We start from the raw sequence: 15,030 nt of genomic DNA, 5'->3' as shown, positions 1-15,030 counted from the left end.
ACGCACAAATGTAAGATGCATTCACGTCCCAGTGTAAAGCTTGGACATCTGGGTTTCCACTACATACGTTCGTTTCCCTTTCTACGGAACGGAACGGAACAGCTCGTAACCCTTTTACTAGAAAACACAGATTTACCAATTACAGAAACTACACAGTAGCCTGCCACATCCTGAAATGTTCAGGATTATTCATTAAGCTAACATGTTAGACTGCTTTCATTAGAGGATGGTAAGATTAACATCAAAGTGATATTCCACTTGACCTGAAACATATCTTCAAAATATACAGATTAGTAAGCATACTCACTCCAGAGGATGATCTGCAGTAATGTACAGTAATGGTGTCCCCCCCCCCATCTGCAGCAGAGTGCTCACTTTTCCCAGCAGAAGTCCATAAGATTATTTAAACCATATAGTAACCTTTTATAGGCTACTGTGTAGTGTCTGTTTGTGTTTGGATGTGCACATTTGTAAAATAGTTTTATGTGGTCAAATTACTTTGTATTTGTGTCTGGATTGAAGCAGGTCCTCGTGAGCCCTCAGAAGTTATACACAAATCATTGTAGAGATTTGTAAATCTTAGTTTACACTTGTGTATAATATTGAATGCATTTGCAACCCTTTTGAGGCAAATTTCTCTCCATACAGCGGCAGGCATGCCTGGGGGGGGGGAACATGGGGTGCCACCAGCCCCCCTGAAATTTGATATGCAATTTCAAAACAAGGTTTTCTAAATATAGAGATAAGATAAGACTATTTATCCCACAACGGGGAAGTTTTTGCATCACCTCAGCTCAAGTACAGATATATGAAGGAAATACAAAAATACAATTAAGTACATTTCAATATACAATCTGGGTGCCATTAAGCCACTTTAGCAGGATTCTAACTTTGACTTATGTAAAAAGTCTAAATACTTAAAAAAAAACAAAAAACAAAAACTATCACAGGATGTTGTTTAATTTTTTTCCCCACTTTTCACCTAATAAATCTGCAATAGGACACCGGGCTGCATATGAGCTTATTTAACTGCATGTGCTTCCCCCTCCTTCATTCTGGAAAACTCAAATAATATCGGGTTAACGATTTAAAACTCTTACACATGTAATTTACAATGTAAATGAGAAAAAAAAAAAAAGAAAGAAAGAGAAAAAAAACCCAAAAAAAACCAGCCAGAGTGCGTTTTGTTTATTTCCCCCCCTTGGGTTTAAAACCTTAAACAATGATCAAAACAGTTTGAGATAAACCATCTGTTATGGGTTTTTAAGGTCTACATTTCTCAAAAGCATTTAAAAATGCTTCTTACCTTTCATAAAATAACACACACACACAAAAAAACAGGAGGCAAACATGTTTTTTTTGCATAAGTTGCCATGGTTTCAACATAGCAACCCTTTTATTAGCAAAATCATGGAGATTAGTCCACTAAAGTCCCCATCTCATGGAAACAGAGCTGAGGAGGAGGGGGGGGGGGGATGTAACTTTAAACCTTCACAGATCATAATGAGTAACAGTGCACTTGTAACCAAATCAACTGTGTCTATGCACTGAACACATATCTACATATGGTCCTACTGTCTGCTACAAGGCCACCATTGGCATCCTCTTTTCAAAGCTTCCCTTTCCTTCATGGTTCAATCGGGAATGTTTGTAGCAGCGCATCGACAAGGTGCACTTTTTGATTCGTGAGGAGCTCCTTTTTGGTCTCTTAGAAAAATAAAACTTTGAAAGAGGATGACAAGTAGAGGAATAAAGTCCCTTTGTTTTATATTGTGCGCGCACACACACACACACACACACACACACACACACACACACACACACACACACACACACACACACACACACACACACACGTGCATTTGCCCTCGCTCGTATCACCCATGCAAACCACACATCAGTTTCCACACAGCTCTCACAGTATGTCAGCATCAGAGTGAATTGGTCTTGCTTGTTTTATACAAGGAGGCAAAAATATGTATATATAACAGTGAAGTGGCCAGAATTATTAAAAAAAAACAAACATAGTATGAATTGAAGGGACTCGAGAAGAGTTAAATGGTGGCATCTAAATAAACAAGTGAACAATGAAGAAGAAACACTGCAACTAAGGCATGCAAGGCACGAGCAACTACAAAAAAGAAAATGTGATGCACAGACAAAAAAAGAAAAAGCAAAGGCCCCCCTTTTTACATAAAAATAAGGTAAAAGAAGCACATTTTAAAAATAGAGGAAAAAAATCCCTGGCCATAGACAGTTGTACAAATATTTTACACAAAATGTTTTCTCTACATACCATTTTTAAACTTTTAGAGATGAACATAAGTTAATAAGGGGTTAAAAGTGACATCAGTCCAAGCTTCTTCCACTCCTCTTGAATAAAGTCACTCATTAAACCGGACACCAAGCTGCCTGAACAGGGGGGGAAAAAAACAAACAAACAAACCAAAACCTGGTTAGAGGAGAAAATGTGGCAGAAAATATGGCGGCCTGTTCACAGACAAAACATGACACGTCACCTTTTAGAAAAGACCACAGTCCTTCAGGTTGTTCTTGATGATAACGTCAGTGACGGCATCGAACACAAACTGCACGTTCTTGGTGTCGGTGGCGCAGGTGAAATGGGTGTAGATCTCCTTGGTGTCCTTTCTCTTGTTTAGGTCCTCAAACTGGCACTGGACGTATGCTGCGGCCTCCTCGTAGGTGTTGGCGCCTATGAAGTGGGTGGGGATAAAGAGGAAATGGAAATAGAAGGAGAAATGAGATCTAAAGCCTGTTCCGTCTTTCCACTGCCATCATATATATATTAAAAAAAAAAAAAAAAATGCATAGAGGCACTTATTTTTCAGTTTCTCATCAACTGAATATGACTGTGCGCACTTTTAGAGTTCTACTTAAAACTATAAAACTTAACGCCCTGTGAAAGTTGTTCCTTTGCTGACCTCCAGTCGTTTCACTCTGCAGTGACGTACAGGTTGAGTGTCAGTGTTGTGTGGTTCAATGTTCAACAGGCACCTGTCCTGAGCTCAGTCTCAAATAAACAGCATGCACTACCCGGCCGTGAAGGCCGTTAAATAGCAGTTCCAGCCTGGTGTCAAGCTGCAATTTAATTATGCTTTCCAAAAATGCCGCTCCAGTGTCAATTCGGATTTATTGTTGCCCTTGTTTTTCTCCAACCTGGCTGCAGAATATTTACTTCTCGGCTGACTTTGTTTATAATTTGACATTTATTCAAGCAAGGGTTTCACCTGACAGGTTACGGAGAATAACAGAAGGGCAAAAGCATGTTTTACCATAACGCTAATTCCAAAAGGAAGTGCAGATCTCACAAGCCCACATTTAATTTTGTTCAAAACATAGAAACAGATGAGATAAAACTAGGATCACTCCAAGTTTGATTGCAGCAACATGTCTTGAATAAGTTAGGACAGGGTAACAAAAGGCAGGGGAAAACAAACAAACAAAACCACAAAAAAACAACAACAAACAAACCCAAAAACCAAACATCTGAATTACAATTTTGCTAACAAGTCAATCACTTTGGTGATTGGGTATTTAAAAAAAAAAAAAAAAAAAGGCAGTCTTAGAGAGAGGTCTTCTAAAAGTCCTGACAACTTTACAAGCAAGAGTGGCCCACAGATAAGCTGTACAATGCCTCCATCTGACAGCAGAGCTCCCTGCAGGCAGACAGGTCATCCTTAGACTGGAGAGGACAGCATATGTGCTACCTCTGTTGGACCGCAAGTCCTGCTTAAGCAGTTAATCCGGGAGATCCCGGGAGTTCCCTGGAGTTCCCTGGCACTGTCTCACAAGTCACAATTACAGATAAGTGGGCTGGCAACAGTGTGGCTGACTTCACAAAGGCAGATAAAACTATACAGCAAGTAAAATACCAACAGGTAAGACACAATACTGAAAGTATGATGTGTTTAACTGAAAGTGAAAGTGGCACAGTTGCTGCAGGCAAATCAGCGATTACGTGTGTGAGAGGAAAGACGCTGGATACTAGTTTAGTATTAACAGCACTGTATGTGTGAGGGCTTTAGCTGTTTTGGTCAGTAAAATGGGAAATCTGTTATATTTTAATAAAAGTCTTGCATATTTGAAGAAAAGGAGGAAGGCAAACTGTGTGAGTTAACACACAGCTCTATCAATAAAACACAGGAGAACCTGATGGATTATAATCGAGTGCTCAATCAGATTAATGTTTAACTGGGTGTTTGTCTTAGTTTTTATTCTTTCAGCTGCAGCCTCTGTGGTGTTTAACATTCTGAGTGTAACATGCGAATATTAAAAACAGAATCCAAACGTGGGCTTAAAGCTACAATAGGTGAAAAATTTGATTTAAAATACAAAAGGCAGCCTACAAATATTTATGCTTATGGAACAATAATATTATTAACATTAAATAAATTATTTGCAGAATTTATAAAGACTTTAGTCCCTCATAGTCTCAGTACAAAGGCATCTAAGGAATCTTCCAGAAATGACAACAATTATTCGGAGGACTGACTGGTCAGTAGGTGGTGATTTCATACATGTCCATCTCTAATATGGTTCACAGCATCAGTTACCATGGCAATGCACCCAGTACAGTGGTCTGATGAAGAGCAGGTGTGCTTGAAATGTCATACACTACATGCAATAAGGAAACTGATTTAAATACAGGAAACTCAGCGTTAACACTCAATTTAACTGGATAAGCCAAAGTCCCGCTTCACAGTACAGGCATCTGGTCTCCTCAGTACCCAGACATTTACACACTGTTAGAAGAAGAGGTGATGCCACACAGTAGTAAACATGCCTTGTCCCAGCTTTTTTGAGATGTGCCTTCAAATTTAAAATAAGCCAGTATATTTCCTCAAATAATAACTGTTCGCAGTTTTAGAAGTTCACGAGATTTGAAAATCGCTGCATTCTGCTTTCATTCGTATTTTACACAGCCCCCTTTAAAAAAAAGGAAGTTGTACTTTAAGCTTATGGTTGTTACTTAAAATTTCTTACTTAAAAGTCAATACTGAGGTCAAAATGAACAACATCTGGCTTTATGAATTGAAAAACTTTCGCTTAGTATCACAGCTGAGTGTGATTTTTTTTTTTTTTTTTTAAAGTTAACGTGAGTTATCAGTGTGTAAAATAAGGAAGTAAACGGCCACCACAAAGTAATGAGAAGTGTGACACCAATATTACTGAACTGGTTCTAAAAATTCAATCTTTACCAGCAGAAATAAAACACGACAAACCCCACATCTATTTTAGGCACAGAAATGGTCCCTTGAGTGAGTGTACCACATTTGGAAACCATAAAATGTCCTTTCACAATAAATACAACGTGACCCGGCGAGCCTCCTAGGGAAGAAAAGGTTAAAACTTATCTTCTACTGAATCTCTGGATCCTTACGTCACATCGATATAAATAGATGATGACAGCATGATGTTACAGATATGATGTTCGAGTGTAGATTCAAACCAAAATCATGGCTATTTAATCTGTATCTGTGAACCTGACAAAAATGCATTGTTTAAACATGAAGCAGCCCACACAGCTCCAGAGCAGAGCAGTGGGATAAAACATCTGTCTCATCTACAGGGCCTGCCACACCTTTGTGTAGCTACAAAACAAGTTAGGCTCTAAAAGCAATAATCACAGGATTCTGACAGTATAAAGGAATCCAAATATGACTTAGTCATGCTACACAAAAACAACAGTTTAAATAAGGTTAAATTTTTCTACACATCATTACAAATCCACGATTAAAAGCCCAAATCCTGCATACATAGTCGGGCTTAATGATTTATATACCCCGCCAACACACAAAGGACATTATTTGCATGTATAAAGCACCAGCTCTGCATGTCAGTGTTTGTTTATATGACTCACCTGCGTACTCAGGGAAGCAGATTGTAAGGGGGCTCTTTTTGATCTTCTCCTCAAACAAGTCCTTTTTGTTGAGGAAGAGGATGATGGAGGTCTCTGTAAACCACTTGTTGTTGCAGATGGAGTCAAACAGCTTCATGCTCTCGTGCATTCGATTCTGAGCGGGAGGAGAAGTGCACAGTGATTACCGATCAGAGACGTACTAGTGGGCAGAGTGTGCCGGGGTCAGACAACTCTTACCATTTCCTCGTCCTCAGCCAGCACTAAGTCGTAGTCACTCAAAGCCACGCAGAAGATGATGGCAGTGACGCCCTCAAAACAATGAATCCACTTCTTCCTCTCTGATCTCTGTCCACCAACATCAAACATTCTGAGATCACAGAAAGATATTGTTAAATAAATGCAACTCTCACACACTCACATGATCTGGGTGATGACATTTTCACACAAACACACGCAAATCTTTCAGAATGTGTAAAATACTGTGGACAGCTGTCAGAGCTTTTAAAAGCCGCTTTTTCAGTTAGTTTTCAAGAGTATGAAGCTACTGTGTTCTTGCATTCAGTGTGATATTAGGTGACGAGACTACATGCTGGCCGACCACTCGTAGCTTTTCATTTTTTCATGAACAAGGCATCAACTACTAGTGGTTGCCTCACATAGGAACAGCAGGACATCTTCTATCAAAGTGCAAACTCCTGAATTTGCTGATTCTGATCCTTGCAATATGCGCTCTCTCTCTTACTTTTAAATATAGATTTATGCATAAATGTTAGCTGGTGGCTGGGTCTCCATGTGTTTATTTTAAAACATGACAAGCAACACATTTCAGCTTTTTCTGAAACTATAACAATGCAAATGAGAGACCTTTGACACCAAATGATTTTATGAGCTATGAAAATGAGGAAAGAATTGATGGCTATAAGAAAGCCATAAACCATTACCTACTACATGTCACATTTTGGTTCTTGGAGGCACTCCTGTCACAGTGTTTGGTCTAAATTGTTTAGTATTAGTGCATCTGAAGTTTTCTATCTTTTTTTAAAGCCATGAGCCATTTTGGCTTCTAAAGGTTAACAGTCATAAATGAAAAATAAAGGCAGGCATATGTGAGTCAGTGTAGACTTTACATGGAGCACCACGAGACACTGCTGTGTTTAAACAAAACTAAAACAATGATGGTGGCTATACTCACTTGAAGTGCAAATCCTTGAAAGTGAAGTGTGTTTCCACAATACCGGTAGTTTTGACTCTGGTCCTCAGCACATCCTGCTGGGTTGGAACGTAAGCACTGTTGGATATCCTGTCCAGGTCATTTAGGTAACTTTGGAAAGAGAAAAATCAACAAGAGAAAGAAAGATTGGCAACAAGCTAAAGCACTGACGTAAGAGCGGGAGTTATTCTTCCAAGGACAGTCCCCTACTGTTTGAAGTATGCGTGTCCGTGCATCCTACTCACTATGCTGCAGAGTCGTTGAGCTGGTACTCTCGGGAGCGGCTGAAGCAGGCTTGAACTCCTCCATCTTTCCACAGCCGCTGGATGACCCCAGCCAGTTCACTGGTCATGAAGCCCTCTTCTGCTGAGCCCGCCAGGACGAACAGCTGCCGCGCGTCATCCTAAAGACACAGAGACACTTAACTGAAAACAGCCTAAAGAAGGTTAACTCATTATCAAATAGAAACAAAGATTTACTAGATTTGTTTTGCTAATTTTTTTCTATATTTAGAAAGATCACAATTCATCTATTGTCGTTACTCCTTAGCCGAACGGGCCGTGCAAACTAAAGTGATAAATTAATAATTAATTAACTGTGTTTTTCCCAGTCTTTCACCTGTTATACTTTACATAAAATTAGATTTCAAAAGGGGCACAGTGTCTAAACGCCAGAGGCAAAAACCTTGATATTTGAGAGAGCATAAAATCAGAAAAGAAAGGCTTCAGGATTAAACTTGGTCACGATGAGAGAGCCAGGCCAGTCACGCAGACACAATGACTAGCTCTTTTGTTATGCCAAGAGGGGAAAAAAAGAAAAAGGAGGAAAAAAAAAAAAAAAGGAGAAACAGATTTGCAAAAAGAAACAGGAGTCTGTTTAAAAAAAATCTGCCAAACAGGATATTAATAAACTAGACTTGTGAAAACAGAAATAAAACAATGGCCACGACGTCTCCAGTGAGAGAGAAAAACAGAAATGTTGCCTGTTTATTATAAATCAGGCTATAATAATTTTGTACACTGGATTTATTACATGGACTTTGCACATCTTCTACTTAAATTTCCTAAACTCCCCTCTCCCACCCCACTGTCCTGGTCATAATCTTTAAATATTTCTTAATCTCCATAGATAGCTGGGATATATTCTTATTTTTAAATGTTTTAAATGTGATATTAAGCACAGACCTAGTTTTTTAATCCTTTTTTTTCTCTAGAAGGTTGCAATGCAAAGAACCCTGCCCATAAGGCAAATGACTAAGCCGCTGTTACCACAGACAATCTGTGAGGTTGTCTGGATGCTGTGTTTTCTGTCACTTACTGCTCTGGCTTGATCAGCAAAGTCAATCTTGAGGCGTCCCATGGCTCTGATGATGGCAATAATGGACTGGATGGTGTTGCTGTAGACCACAGCCTTGTACTGCTTACACTCCTCCTCTGAGTAGCCTGCTTCGTGGATGATCCTGAAACACAAAGAGAGAACATTAGCAGGCGTGCCACAGTTAATTCTAATTTCATACAATAAGTACAAACAATGGGATTCAATCTGTTCTTTAAATGCTGGTAAACTGGTTGATAGTTAACATATCAAAATAGATTATAAAATGTATAAATAATGGTCCATTTCATGTTAGAGATTGCTATTAAAATCTGCAACAAGGCCAAACAAGCAATCAACTGCTTTAGAAATCCAGGAGATACAAGTAAATGCTGCTGCTCATCTGGAGTCACGTTTGCTCTAGCTCTGTTTTAGGTCTCTCCCAGCTCCCGAGGGAAATGTCTGGCTCATTAGTTGCCTAATACTCCACCATGTTCACCAGCTAAGTGAACCTGGTGGCTGCTTTTTTTGTTTTAATAGAAATGACACAATGAACCAACCTAGTGGAGGAGCCTTCTCAGTTAAACAATGGGCTGAAAGTTGGTACCAAAGCTCTGTCAAACAGACTTAAAAATATATAGAGAGTTATACTTTTACTGATCACTTGTATAATTTGAATGATTAACCGTACTTATTAAAATCAAATTCTAATTCAAGCTCTTATGCCTCTATTTTCTTTAGTGTTTATTCTTAGACTATTTTTAGAGTAGTACCGCATCATTTCCAGTTGAAAATAATCCTTATTTATTTTTCGATGAGATATGATGCAGGTTCTCAGATCATCTTAAGCATTGTAGCTCCTCCCCCTATGAGGACATTTATCTCTGACTGGCTGCTCCTCACAAACTGAAGGTCTAAACGACAGGTATGTGAGGCTTATGTATTCACAGCCAGAGTGGTGTGCTTGAGATGAAAATATTAGGAATACCCATTCTGACATCATACAGAGCCAAGAGCAGAATAAATATCTTAAACTGCGTGTCTGGAGCAGTCTGAAGCCTGAGCTTCTGGCAGCATATATGACAGATATTAAGTAAAATAAAAACAGAACAACTTTCAATTGTTTTTTGAGTAAGCCTCTACTCAATTACTTTTTACTGAATGTTTTTGGGGGAATTAAAAATAATTAACTATGGGACAATCTGGTTAATGACTTGCTGCTTTTTATGTATTTTTTTTAAGGTTTTATGTTTAAGTTTATGGTCAAAAAAGGGCTTCTTAGATTTGCTACACCTGCATTCCCTTACAGTGTAGAAAAACAAAGGTGTATCATTTAAACTGCACTTATTTTAAAAAAAGAAGTCTCAGATATTTAAATCTAGAGTTAAAACATCTTTGCCCTGAAAGAATGGGGAATAATTTAGAGAGTAGATTATTTCTTCTTCTTCAGATTTGACTGTGTGTGTCTCTCATGTTGTAGAACAGGGGTGGGCAATCTCAGTCCACGAGGGCCGGTGTCCCGGCAGGTTTTAGATCTCATCTTGGGTCAACACTACCGAATCACATGATTAATTCGTTACCAGGTCTCTGGAGAACTTCAGGACATGTTGAGAAGCAAATTCAGCCATTTAAATCAGCTGTGTTGGTTCGAGGACATCTAAAACCTGCAGGGACACCGGCCCTCGTGGACTGAGATTGCCCACCCCTGTTGTAGAATGAGGATGACATGCCCATTAAAATAGAACATTTTTTGTTGCCTGTGCGGGAAGGAAATGGTTGTGCTCCACATATTGCCTATTCACCACATGGTGTATTTTATACTGTATGTTTAACATTAAAAAGAACAAATATTTCCATCACAAACAAAAACTGAGTGTCATGTGATAATTTCTAATTATCACAGTTGCGTTAGATAATCCATACTCTTAATGCATCATAAGGGAATTCACTGAGATTGGCACTGGTATACTGTGATCACCCTTTTTAATAAAAAAATACATCAAGTATCTTAGTGCTTGATGTATTCTAAACTGTATTACTGATTCATTCATGCTTACTTCATCTGTTTAACAATGGTACTCTTCCCAGACTCCCCAGCACCTGAAACACAGAACAGAAGTTAGAGAAAATTACAGCAATTGTGTTAATTATTTCAAAACAGAAGCGGGTACAGTTCAAACCTACAAAATTACATTAAATGCCAACCAGTGTGAAATAAACACGCATAGTTTACCTTTAAACACCAAACTGCATGATTCATTTCGAGTATCTGTGCAGCCCTACATTTAAAACACTAAGATAAGTTAATGGTGCCAGACTAGCTTCTGTTAAATGCACTTTTTTCAAGTTTTAAGTGAGTTCTGCCTGTGGTGTATGAACACCCACAGCGGTGTCTGAGGTCAGATTTAGTTGAGTCACAAAGCGCAATTGGATTAATTAATTGGATCGTCTCGTCAATGAGATTATAGACAGCTTAAACTTCCTTGTGTAAGAAATTCATCCCATACCAGCTTGGCAGGACTCTGAACTGCATCTCCAATGATTTATGTATGACTACAACACTACAGTATATAAGGCAGCGTGATACCACTACTGCCTTTTAGGTGACACATATCAAAATATAAGAAAAATACAATGCTGTTTCATTTCACATAAAGCTCAACAACTCCATCTGAGATTAAGGCATGTTTTAAGATGAGCACACAACATTTTAATTAGCTTACCCCTCCCGGGACTTTTAGTTCCCCAGTGGCTGGAGCGATTTGCCACTTCATCATCCCATATGAAAACAGCAACACACAATAGAGCTACCAGTACTGAAAACATCACTTAAATTTAATTTGCAAACACGCTTGCGCCTGACTGAGCTGCTGAAATTGAAGGGATAATAGAAACCAATTATGACAAAAACTGGTGGAGTAAAATGGTTAATGTTTTGCCACAGAGACGAGATGACAGGGAAAACAAAATACACACTTATAAAATGCAGATATCTCTGCAGTTTTTGCACCTATGCTGCTTTTTCTGTCATTTGTTTGCAAAAATAATGCTACACAAAAATAAAAACCTGTCTCATATTTGCATTTAAGCTGCTTGCAAAAACTCTACAATTAAGACAGCCCTCCCACTCAAAGCAGTGATTGCAAGAGCCTGTCATTTGCTGATTACTGTATTATTGCATACATCCCCAGCGGGGAAGCATTACAGAGCAGCAAACTGCAGTGAGAACATATCAGTCTCCCTCAGAGACGTGAACATTACACCAGATATTCAACGTCACAAATGTGGATGTAAAACATCTTTGTGTTTAAACAGATTAGCCAGACCATTAGATGATGAATCCACAAACCAAACTTGCATCTCATGCAGGTGGTTGTGGGAATCGTGACAGGTAAAAGCACCATGAAAATTCAAATAAGGTTTCATCTCAAATGACGCACAGGCTTGACAACAGGACGTATGGGGTTGTGAAGCCATGCTGGAGAATAGCTGGTGCCACAGCCCTGCTTGAGCAGAGATTAGCTGCGAGATGCAGAATAAGACTGCATTTTCAAAAACAGCTTGCAGACTGCATGGCTGTGGCAGGCATCCCATTAGCACGCACTAACCGTTTCTGTCGTGCGTGCATTACTGTCAACCCGGCTGCATAGGTTGCTATGCAACCTCTACCCCATCTATCCATGCTGAGATAGGCGAGAGTGGTCATGTAATGGGAAGAATGGAGAGGTGTGGCAGCTTTCCTTAAAACTGTGAAATAATCCTGGAGAAATGTGACATGCGGTTATGTTAACTGGAAGCTTATCTATGGTTTACATCCCATAATTTGAAAGCTGGGCCATAACATTTTTTAAGCAGCATTAGTAGTTTAAGTATGCAATTTTCTGAACATATTTGCATGGTAGGCCAACATATTCAAATGGCAGCACTAATGCTCCCCCACACAGCATTTGGATAATGCAGTTTTGGATGACATAAGAGCAAGTCATACAGAGATACAAACAGGTATAGATACAGAGGGTTTAAATTGTGTGTACAACGCTTCAGAAGAGCAAACATGTCTCGCAGGAGGGGGGGGGGGCGTATTATTCGAGACCTGTTGAATAGTGGAGCTCGCACATACTTTAATGCTGTTCCAACAGATAACAACTTTAACACTGCTCACAAGTGTTAGTTTCAAATATTTGCTGGATAGTACAGATAACCGATCTAAGGGCACGTCTACTTTCTTTTTTATTTACGTCACGAAGAAACAGGAAGGGAGCTAGCTAGCTATTGTACTTTAAGCCATATTAAAAGATGTGCTATTAGTCGGAGTCACGAAAGACAGCAACACAGACACTTGATTACAGAAAGTTATTGATGCTTTCTGACGGCTAACAAATCCAAGCTAGCACCGAGGCGTTACACTAGCTAAGCAGCTAATTGCTTAGTTAAATTAGCTTACCGACTTACCGCTGGGTATTAGCGGTTTGCTTCTGTGGAAGCAACTAATCAGTGTGCTCTTATCTAGTGTTAGTTAACAGCACAGTTACAATTAGAGGTAATTCAACAAGGGATAAAAGATAGGAACTCCACTAGCTCAAACTTTTTTTAGCTAACACCACCGTAACATTCAAATAAAGCCCCGACATTTCCCCACCTTTGCCTCTGTTGCTTCATAGGCTGGGTAAAACTTGAATTTTAGCAGCTACAAAAACTTATTTAAACCTTTATCGGGTTGTTTTTACGCCTGGGCAACCAGAGTCCCACAGAAACACACAGACCCAGTCCCCGTCCCTCCCTCGGTCCGTCCATCTTTCTCTCACCAAGCAGGAGCAGCTTGACCTCCCGGGCAGCCTTTTCGCCGTCGTCTCGCAGATTCCTGTCGATCATCTTGCTCCGCTCCTGCGCCGCCTTGTCGTCCGTGCTCAGCGTACACCCCATCTTTGTCTGTTCCTCAACGGACCTCCGAATAAATACAATAAACGCACACGAAAACACAACTTTTGACTACGACTGCAACGACATGCAAAGGCTACCGAGTTAGCATCCAGTGGGGAGGAGGAGGAGAAGAAGGAGGAGGGGGCAGTCTGTCTAACAGTTAAGAGTCAAACACGCCCTAACCTCGCACTCAAGCTCCGGATTTATCAGCCGAGGCTTCTCAGATATCGTTAAAAAGCAAAGTGTCGCGTTTCTGATATCTTCGTCTAGGGTTTAAATTAGTCGACTGGTCAAGCAGGTGGAGTCAGTCACATTAAAGCAAAACAGACGGCACCATCTGCGGAGCAGTCCGAAAAACGTTCGCTTCCTGTGTTCCGCTCACATACCTGCAAACTACGCATGCGCGAAACGCAACAAGCTTCTTCTTTTAAAAAGCAGAAAGCTTATTTTTGGGAAGTGACCACTGTGGGAAAAGAAAGAAAACCACGAGACACAGAGTCAAAACTCGAAAGCATTCACGCTTTATTGCTTAACAGTTTAACAATTTTGAAACGTTCCCTAAGTGAGTTTAAATTCAGATTACACAAAGTTAATTCAACACGTACTAAGGCAAAATGTGAATTTACAGATTTTATTGCTAATTTGCTTAATTATTATTATCGTGGCTCAAGAGTTGGGAGTTCGCCTTGTAATCGGAAGGTTGCCGGTTCGAGCCCCGGCTTGGACAGTCTCGGTCGTTGTGTCCTTGGGCAAGACACTTCACCCGTTGCCTACTGGTGGTGGTCAGAGGGCCCGGTGGCACCAGTGTCCGGCAGCCTCGCCTCTGTCAGTGCGCCCCAGGGTGGCTGTGGCTACATTGTAGCTTGCCATCACCAGTGTGTGAATGTGTGTGTGAATGGGTGGATGACAGGTTGTGTAAAGCGCTTTGGGGTCCTTAGGGACTAGAAAAGCGCTATACAAATACAGGCCATTTACCATTTACCATTTATTTAGATAAAGAAAACAAAAAACGTTTATTTAGAATTAGAAAAGTAGAAATATAAATTACAGTGGTACATTTGTGGTTATCTGTCTACACTTATCATGGTTATGCATGTCATGGCAATTTCGGGATTTCTTTGAATTTTTCTTTTTCCATGTTGTACAGCAGACATTTTTAATGACTTAAATTTTTTTCTAATCCATACAGGTTCAAAATTATACATAGAGGCTCAAATAAATGCTTATACACTCACTTAAATCTTTCAATAAGTGGTGCTAAAGGTTAAAATGTGTCTTATTTGTGCTTATGACTGAATACAGCTGTTATTTCCTCTTGCAGCATAAAAAGGATTTGCTTGACAACACTAATTGGACACAATAGCAGATTTAAACAAGTCACAAAAGTCTCTAGGAGCCATTTCCAGACAACTGCAGATCCTAACATCATCAGTTCAAACAACTGTACATAAGTACAAGATGTTCAGATGTGTTACCACTTTGCCAAAGTCTGGAAAAAGACAAACTGTCACCCTCACATGAGAGGAAATGGGTTAGGATGTTCAAGTACAACTTAGGAACCACCATGTCTCAAGCCTGCCATGAACTGGAGACTGCTGCAAAACCAGGGTCACTGGTCACAGCGAAGCAAGTTTTACATCACTGTGAACTGAGAGAAACCCCTGCTCCAAAATCAGAACCTTAAAGTTTAACTAACATGTGCAGT

At 39.8% G+C, this 15,030-nt stretch overlaps 1 protein-coding gene across 2 annotated transcripts; it reads right to left on the bottom strand.

Moving 5' to 3' along the window:
* Window positions 1–1,363: 1,363 nt before the first annotated feature.
* LOC146569523 (guanine nucleotide-binding protein G(i) subunit alpha-1) lies at window positions 1,364–13,710 on the bottom strand. 2 transcript variants are annotated; one of them, XM_085281871.1, is made up of 9 exons: window positions 13,211–13,710; window positions 10,463–10,505; window positions 8,409–8,550; window positions 7,337–7,494; window positions 7,074–7,202; window positions 6,119–6,248; window positions 5,882–6,035; window positions 2,520–2,713; window positions 1,364–2,408 (listed from the first exon to the last, which is right to left on the bottom strand). In XM_085281871.1, exons 1-8 carry the CDS (start codon window positions 13,326–13,328, stop codon window positions 2,523–2,525), a joined length of 1,065 nt encoding a protein of 354 aa, XP_085137997.1. In that variant the 5' UTR covers window positions 13,329–13,710; the 3' UTR covers window positions 1,364–2,408; window positions 2,520–2,522. The 2 variants fall into 2 exon arrangements, with proteins under 2 accessions (XP_085137997.1, XP_085137996.1); XM_085281870.1 differs by having other exon boundaries at window positions 1,365–2,412.
* Window positions 13,711–15,030: the final 1,320 nt, after the last annotated feature.

The sequence above is a fragment of the Mchenga conophoros genome, linkage group LG7 (genome assembly GCF_057382185.1).
Source record: "Mchenga conophoros isolate Kocher_MC1m ecotype Shallow Benthic linkage group LG7, M_conophoros_male_GT1.1, whole genome shotgun sequence".
Lineage (NCBI taxonomy): Eukaryota > Metazoa > Chordata > Actinopteri > Cichliformes > Cichlidae > Mchenga > Mchenga conophoros.
This window is presented reverse-complemented; position numbering and strand designations above follow the sequence as displayed.

Excerpts from the sequence above, each read along its gene's own strand:
- LOC146569523 (XM_085281871.1), bottom strand. The coding sequence starts at position 13,328 with ATGGGGTGTACGCTGAGCACGGACGACAAGGCGGCGCAGGAGCGGAGC. Across the intron at positions 6,249-7,073 it reads TTCAAGGATTTGCACTTCAA|AATGTTTGATGTTGGTGGAC; the intron begins GTGAGTATAGCC and ends CTGTGATCTCAG. Across the intron at positions 2,714-5,881 it reads CTGCTTCCCTGAGTACGCAG|GCGCCAACACCTACGAGGAG; the intron begins GTGAGTCATATA and ends CCCACTTCATAG.